The 9,247-nt window shown below is 31.5% G+C and overlaps 1 protein-coding gene across 2 annotated transcripts in view; it reads left to right on the top strand.

The window, feature by feature from the left end:
* Window positions 1-67: 67 nt before the first annotated feature.
* Window positions 68-9,247, top strand: part of LOC145260595 (uncharacterized) — a 58,291-nt gene continuing 49,111 nt past the window's right edge. For both annotated transcript variants that reach the window (XM_080118871.1, XM_080118870.1), the window contains exon 1: window positions 68-274. In XM_080118871.1, the coding sequence (XP_079974997.1) occupies window positions 250-274 (25 nt within the window). In that variant the 5' untranslated portion in view covers window positions 68-249. The remainder of the gene's footprint in view (window positions 275-9,247) is intronic.

Below are 9,247 nucleotides of genomic sequence, written 5' to 3'. Positions count from 1 at the left end.
GTTGTTGTTGTTTGAACTGCTTTATTTTTATTTTATTTTTTTAATACGAAACTAAAAAGGTGCCTGTATTCAAAGGCAACCGTTGTTCTTTATACACATGCGCCGTTACTGAGGACGCAAACAAATGTTTTGTTTTCGAAATGTTTTTTTGTGATCAAGTCTCAACAAGAATTCGCCGAACAAGTTAAAGTTGGACCCTTAAAAAAAAAAAACGTCTTTTTCTTAACGTTATTGGAATATTTTAAGGAGATGACGAATGTCAAGCAAGCTCGTGGTAAAAAATTTTTATTCTTATTCAATTCTAATATTCTGAGTCTGTTGTTCTGTTACGTGAAATATTTTATTGAACAAACCAGGTAAAAACCGCCGAGATTTGAATTTGTTTTTAACCGTGAATGACTTTTTTCTTGTTGAAGAATGACTTTTCGTTCGTCCGTCGGCATTTTTTTTTTTTTCTTTTAATTATAAACATAAATAACACAACTAAATTATTATCAACAAACTACAAAAATAATTTATTGTATTTATTTAACTGCGAGTTTAGTTTATTTTTTCCGGACTATGTTGGTCCGTATGTTGGGCGTTACTATTTATTTTTCGGCTGCTTTTGGGCTGATTTGTTCTCGGACAGTCTTCGTTATTATTGTTCAGTCCCACTGTGAGGTACTTCTGCAGTTTACGCACGGTTGTTTATTTTGGATAGAATTGTTACGGTATTTTTGGTTTTTATGCACTTATGTTAACGTGCTATTTTTTAAATAATATTTTCAAGTTAAATTCAAGTTTCACAATATCTTGTATTGGTCCTAATGCACTTACTGATCCGCGCTATTTTTTAAATCGTATTTCCAAGTTTAATTAAAGTTTTATGATATGTTTTAGTATTTTTTTTTTCTTTGTTAGGTAAAAGATTAGAATAGGTGACAAGGCCCCAGTTTCCATGTTATAATTGGTTTTTAAAATGGGTGCTTTTTCAGATTGGCACTGGTGGCAACAGAAAAGTCTGAATGACGTACCGAGTACATGTAGACTGTACTCGTAACAAGTTCTCTAACGAGTACGTACAGAACGAATGCCATATTCCTAAAATCACGTAAATCGATCAAGTAGTTTTATTTCAAACTAAGAAAATTAAAATTTACGATTTTTAACGATTTTACTACTAAACTGCATTGAACGTAAGGCTGATTTTTCACCTTGATACTTCGATTTGAGTTGCCCTCTCTTTCTTTCATTGGATTTAATCATGGCCGACGAAAACACCTCGACTTAGTCGTAAAATTTAATTTTCTTGAATTTAAAAAAAAAATCACGTAATTTGATCAAGAAATTACGTGATTTTTTTTTTTTTTTTTTTTTTTAAATATTTCATCTTCGTTTCGTGACTGGTATTGGTACGTACATCATACAGATTTTGTATTTTCTTTACTTTCAATTGTCGCCATAAGTACCAATCTAAATATGCACCCAAAATCTTATTTCAGCACGGGCCGTACGTAAACTGCAAAAGTACCGACGGGGTGACTTTCCTATTTTTCGCGCCAACAAGCATATTGCCACTTAAAACGTCGTAAACGTTTGGAACGGGTCTAACTATGGCTACCGAGCTTGTGGTCTAACAGGACCGTGGGAAGTTGTCTGTGTCTACATTACATTAAACTTCTGCAGGTTATTACAGTCAATGAAGCAAGAAACGAGAAGGGTATTTCAGAGTAGCAGTTCAAGAGAAGAAACTATCAGAGTAGAAGGCTTGCCAGTATCTAGGGATCTCAATAGTGAAGAAGTGGGATTTTGCTGCTTGTTGGGTTTGTCGGAAATATGTACGTCGAGAGGGCACAAGTGCTATATGTTCATCTGAGCACATTCCATTAAAGAACTTGTAAAACAGGAACAGGGATGCAACAGTGCGATGATGAGACAGGAGTTGGAGTTGGGTTGATGGTATGGGACCTATTAGATTTGAGATCTTTTTTTGAGTGAGCGACTCGACTAGCGGTAGATGCACTAGCTTTGATGTGTCAACAATACTCGGTGCACATGAACCTTTCGCGCTCCCCTTACAAAGTTCACGTGAACCAACATACTCTCCTTTAACCTTACTACTAACCTTAATTCTTGTCGAGAATCCCCCTTCCTATATATTAAAAACAAAAAATTTAAAAAGTCTGATGTATGCATCCATGACGAAATGAAAATATTCCAAAAAATTGCGTAGTTGTATTCATTCAGAAAATCATTTTAAGCGATTAATGAGAATTCGTAGGCATTACAACATAATTTTAATAAGTATGAATTGTTGAGTTATCTCCCGTTGTTTCTTAACATTTTTTTTTTTCAAAATGGAGGGCGAGACGGTGACTTCTCGGATACTCATAACATTTGATTAAAAATAAAACTGCTTGATCAATTTACGTAATTTTTGGAATATGATATTTTCATTTCATTATGGGTAACATACACCATACATATTTTTCTTTGTTTGTTTTTTTTAATATAGAGGGAATTTTAGACAAGAACCCTAATCTTATGCCCCACCCCCACTCTTAAAAGAAAACCTAGAATAAAATTTTGTTCTAAAAATCTTTGATCATAATTCAGAATATTTGCAAAAAGAAAAATTGCTAAAAATCCAACAAATTAGTACGGTTGATTAATTAAGCCTTTCAATGCTTGCAAATCGATAAAATTTGGCAGTTATTTTAGGAGCTTACGGCTTCAATATAACCACCATGTAACAGGTCAATGTGAAATGTTTTGTTATGTAATATCAATATTTATGGTGTTTTCAAGTTTCAGAATATCTGTTGCTTAAGGAAAACTAGAAAAACTGGCTCATTATTTGTTGCTCTTAGAAGTGGAAGACATCTCACCTTAAACGGATCATTTGAAAACTTGTATATAATAGTAGTCTTTTTTGGTGAAGTCTTCAGAATAAATTTCAAACTGACCCAGCGGTCAGCTTCTCCTGAAGCCCACCTCCTGCTAATTTCAAAGGAGTAGTCAATATGATGCTTCTTGTTATATCATGTTGAGGAATATTCCACGCAAAATTAATCTTGTGTAAAAGTTGGCATCATCAGGATAATAAATCTTACCTGGTCCTTGCTATTTCGTGGTAAAGTTTATTCAAATCTAATTAAATTTAAATTTTCCATGAAATGGCAAGGACCAGGTAAGATGGATGGATTTCTTATTTATTTATTTTAGCATGTATGTGTAAACATAATAATCCCTAATCTGAGGAATATTTTAACATGTATTTTGTGTGATAAACATATTTAAGTACCAAAGGACATCTTTTTTTTGTGGCAGGGGTAGGGGGTCACCGCCAACCCCACAACCAGATTGCAATATGGTCATCAGGAATCAAGATTTTTTTAAAAGGTTATGTAGGTATTTCTGTATGGACTAGAGTTGTATTCTTTTTGGGAAAAATTGGGCTTTTTTTTTTAGGTTAGAATTGGTAAAAAGGCTTCGAATCCCTGGGTAAGAAAAGGTAATACCCCAAATCAGTTTACATTCCATTATGTGGTCTACCCATTAACCTTAACAATTCGATAGATCACGTATTGGAAAAGCACCTTCAAATCTCATTGTGAACACAAGATTTTGTGACAAAACGTAACAAAGAAAATGTAAATCTTTGCAGAAATACATTGTGCATTTTTATTTGTATGGCAACAATATATTTCTTGTCAGCTTTATTGTTTGTCTACAACAACTTATAAATGAATGAAATGTCTTCATTTTTCATGACCTTAAAACTTTTTTGCACATTCCTACATGGTGAATTTCAGCAATAAACCACGTGCTCAGAGAATTAATTTAAATTCTCTCCCCACACGAATAAATTAATTTAAATTCTCTCCCCACACGAATAAATTAATTTAAATTCTCTCCCCACACGAATAAATTAATTTAAATTCTCTCCCCACACGAATAAATTAATTTAAATTCTCTCCCCACACGAATAAATTAATTTAAATTCTCTCCCCACACGTTTCTAATCTTAACAAAATATGCAATATTCTAATTTCATATGTCTAACCCTAACACCAAATGACTGCTTTTCTGTGATTTTTTTTTTTTACATTTAAATCAATTTGCATTTTTATCAAAACATTTCCTGTCGAAAAGTATCATCATTGATGTACTACACCAAATTCAACAGACTTCTTTCTTTTTTTCATATAATTTTATTTAAGTTATTTCCAGATATTTGTGACGTATTTAAATAAAACTAGACCAACAATGACCAGGTTAGTAGTCATTATATTATTAAATAATCAAGAATTGTTAAATGTTTTCATAAATATATGAACATTACAATTACTGTTACTGAGCATTATTTCTTCATTTCATATTAATCAGATGATTATTGTTGGTATTAGTTGCCCTGATATCTTTCTAGTTAAAATTCTTTCTGCAAAGATATTGGATACTTACTGGAGGTACTACATGAAGGTTGCCAACATCTCTAAAGCGTTTCTATGAAATGAACTAGATTTAAACCTGGCATACCCTGGTTGTTAATCTATGTCGTTAACCATTTAGCCACTGTCACCTCCTTGCTGCTGCTGCTTTTGAACAAACACAAACATAGATAATGCGAAGCAGTGGAGTGTGTAAATATCTCCATTTGACCATCTGTAAAAAGTTGAATATTGAATGCAGTAGCAAGTCTTGGGAACATGTACCAGAGAGAACAGTTGAAATAAGTCATGCACAATCCCTTATGACTATGCAATTTCTACAGCTATGTACCTATAAAATAGAGCTATTAAACCTGACATAGTGATATGGAACAAGAGGAAGAAAGTAGCACCCCTAGTTGAAGTTTTCCTAATAATGCTGGGCTTAACAGAGTTGAGAGGGAGAAAATAACAAAATACGAAAATGTCTTATGTGTGACATGAAAAGAAATTGGAATCTTAAGAAGATCTCTATCATTCCAGTAATTATAGGAGCAACCAGTTTTATGAAAAAGAATTTCAAAAACTACTTGTCAAATATACCCGGTGAACCAAGTGCAAAAAAATTCAAACAATTGCACTCAAAGGAACGGTTAGAGTCTTTAAAAGATCTCTTGGTTGGACTGACTGACATAGTGATATGGAACAAGAAGAAAGAAGCAACCTTAGAAGTGCCAGATTAAATAGGACAGAGGGAGAAAAATAACGAAATATGAAGGTCATGCACAAGCTGAAAAAAAAAATGTAATCTTTGTAAGATCTCCATTATTTCAGTAAATAAAGGAGTCAATCATGTAAAAGAATTTCAAATATACCCAGTGAACCAAGAGCAAGAGATATAAACAATTGCACTTAAAGGGACAGTTAAAATCTTGAGAACCTCTCTCTGTTGAAATGTATGAGATAGCAGATGATATCTGGTAAGGATGCCCAACAGCTAAATAAAAACAATAAGTATTTTCTAAATCAAATCTATTGACAAAAATAGCAAAGTGCAACAAGTCATATAAAGGACAGAATATGTGTACATCTATATATTGTTTGAATATTTTGTCCAAAGCAATTTTAATTCTGCATATGATATACGACATGGTCACCATCTCTAATAGAATCAGAATCACGGACTGAGAATGCTAACATTCTTCTAATCAAGCAAAAGTGACTATGGTGCATCCTTTGCTGGGATATAACAATTTTTGACACATTTGATATAACAATGTTTGTTGACACATTTGATATAACAATGTTTGTTGACACATTTGATATAACAATGTTTGTTGACACATTTGATATAACAATGTTTGTTGACACATTTGATATAACAATGTTTGTTGACACATTTGATATAACAATGTTTGTTGACACATTTGATATAACAATGTTTGTTGACACATTTGATATAACAATGTTTGTTGACACATTTGATATAACAATGTTTGTTGACACATTTGATATAACAATGTTTGTTGACACATTTGATATAACAATGTTTGTTGACACATTTGATATAACAATGTTTGTTGACACATTTGATATAACAATGTTTGTTGACACATTTGATATAACAATGTTTGTTGACACATTTGATATAACAATGTTTGTTGACACATTTGATATAACAATGTTTGTTGACACATTTGATATAACAATGTTTGTTGACACATTTGATATAACAATGTTTGTTGACACATTTGATATAACAATGTTTTTTGACACATTTGATATAACAATTTTTTTTTGACACATTTGATATAATTTTTGACACATTTGATATAACAATGTTTTTTTACACATTTGATATAACAATGTTTTTGACACATTTGATATAACAATGTTTTTGACACATTTGATATAACAATGTTTTTTTTACACATTTGATATAACAATGTTTTTTTTACACTTTTGATATAACAATTTTTTTTTACACATTTGATATAACAATTTTTTTTTACACATTTGATATAACAATTTTTTTTTACACATTTGATATAACAATTTTTTTTTTTACACATTTGATATAACAATGTTTTTGACACATTTGATATAACAATGTTTTTGACTATTTGATATAACAATTTTTTTTTACTATTTGATATAACAATTTTTGACTAACAATAACATCTATCACATTTTCATACATATATTCATATAGATCAACAGCAGTTACTGTTGCCGCTGCTGCTTTCAAACGAAAATAGACAAAAATTTATGAAACTCTTGTAATGTCATAATAGATGAATGCTAACTCTTTGGCAACTTTTGAAAAAAATAAAGCTTTTTTTATGCCAACCACACGTAAATATATATTTCTTTTTTGATAATCATTTGTTAAAATGTTAAGTAGAAGAGTCCATGCTGGATGATATTGTCAGTATGCATGGGTTAAGAATAAGAGAGGCAGTAAAAAATCAACAGACCTCCACTCCTTCTGGTTTAACGATTCTGTGTGCAAGTATATGTATTTACAATGAATATAATTTGTTATCCACTCTGCCCTTCTTTCTATCTCCTACCCCTTTTTTATTATTATTCGTGTTAGTCATCACCTCCTACTGCTTATCTTATAATTCAACTTTTGTACAGATATAGCATGTGCACGATGTTAGGCAAGTGAGTTTGAATGTGTAGCAGTAATACGAGCAATAACAGCAACAACAATGCAGAGAAGCAATCTTCAAATCATTCAATGTTTGCTTGACTTAGATGCTTAGTACTGATTGGATCAAATACTCAATTTCTATTGGTTTCAGACAATTGGATTGGATCAAATACTCAATTTCTATTGGTTTCAGACAATTCAACCAATCAAAATTAGTCTCAGGAGCTAGGTACCTTTTCTTAAATCTAATATAAAGAATCACATTCACATGTTATGACAGCAAGAAAGCCAAGTTGCCTAACGAATTTTTGTCACTTTTTTAAACACTTCTTGGTGTGCAAACAAAACTCCCCATGGCCTTTGACTATTGGCATCATCAGCAGGTGGACTTTATTTCTTAAGATGTCGACATTGCTGTACATGGATTTATTACTTTAATATGAATCCTGTTAGTCTCACAAACTTCCTACATACATACAGTTATAATAATATTTTCTTCATCCAGAGAAAAATAGTTTCTAATTTAATAGACCCCACACTGTCTACCAAGTTCCAGCCCCTGTCCCATCACTATAATGATGCATTCCTGTGCTTGTTTTACAAGTAATTCAATGGAATGTGCTCCAACAAACTAGCTGCATTTGTACCCCCCTCAATATAAATACACCTGACCAATTTGACAAGCAACTAAATCATACACTTCCATAGTAAAGGTAGCTTCTTTTCTTGAACCACTTGACTTTGGAATTCCCTTCCTGCTCCATTTCCCCTATTGTACAAGCACGCAGAAATTGTAATGTGAACAAACCTCTTGCTGCACAACTCCCCACTTAAGATGTTCCTATAAATCTGGTCACTAATTCACAGTAGCACCTTACATGTCAGTGTTGTATTGTGCCTTATTTGGGGTGAATTAAAGTTTAACAAAGTATCCTTAAATGGAGCAGTATTATTACTTTGAAAATAACATGCATTCAAAAGAATTCTGTCAGTCTTTAAAATCTACCTGCATCTTCACGAAAGCTGTATATGAAACAGTTGAACTTAATTTACTGCATAGTCTTTATTAATAAACACAAGTTGCTTTTTTTCTTTTTTTTAATATCTCAAGTACTCTCAGCATACCTTCACAATAAAGCAGTTTTTACTTGTTTTGTATAATGACGGAGGTACTGTTTAAGAGGCTTATATAATCTTTAGGTTGTAGAATGTTATCTAACTAATGTTAAGTAACACCTAAAAAAACATGTTCCTACTTGCCACAAATAAAAAAAAAAAAAAAAATCCAGCCAATCAAGATGGCCTCAAAAGTTACAAATCACATTCTTAAGTCGGTTATTTTTGAAATAGCCGTTAAATTTCCTTTCTTCTCTTCACACATTGGTGACCTCGTTTCATTTCCTTATTGTTTCTTGTTTTACTATCGTGTGAACTATGTCTGGAAATAGACACCTGCATTTCCATCCTCTTTCTCTCTCTCTCTCTAATTTTTAACTAGAACAATACCCATCCCAGGACAGATAAAGTTAACTCCACCTACCTAAACGAAAGCTTTGCACCACTTTTATGTCCACTTATGAAAATTCAAATCATGATCTAATTAAACCTAGAACTTTTGATCAAAATCCATTACATGATTTTGATTCTAGAAAATGTCTCAAATTTAACTCTTGATCATAAGGAGTCTTTAAAAAGAAATTGAAATTCAAAGAATCATTTGTAACTGGATCAAATTTAATGCAAATCTGAAATATTTTAATTTTCTATATTGTTTTATATTGTCTAAAAACTTTTAAATATTGTCTAAAAAGCCTCAAAATATTTTCTAAAAAGCCTTAAAATATTGTCTAAAAACCCTTTAAAATATTCTTAAGAAATTTATGCGATTTTTTTTTTTTTTACTTTCATGTTTGTTTCACTCATTGTCCTTATCTTTTTTAAATTAATTTCTTTTGAAAAACATTTACATTTTTTTTGAAAGGTTATTTAATACAGGCATATATTTTATTTGAAAAAAGTTTTTTTACAATAAAATCAATTGGATTCCTTTAAAACCTATAATTGTTTTTAAATATTTTGTAATTACTGTTGTGTTATGAAATGACTGTGATTGCTGAAAGTGAGCAGGTGTAGTAACAAAGCTGAGGAGTCGGTTGCTGTTTTCACACCGCATGTC

This window comes from Euprymna scolopes, chromosome 36, assembly GCF_053919585.1.
Source record: "Euprymna scolopes isolate OS-2025 chromosome 36, ASM5391958v1, whole genome shotgun sequence".
Taxonomy (NCBI): domain Eukaryota; kingdom Metazoa; phylum Mollusca; class Cephalopoda; order Sepiida; family Sepiolidae; genus Euprymna; species Euprymna scolopes.
This window is presented reverse-complemented; position numbering and strand designations above follow the sequence as displayed.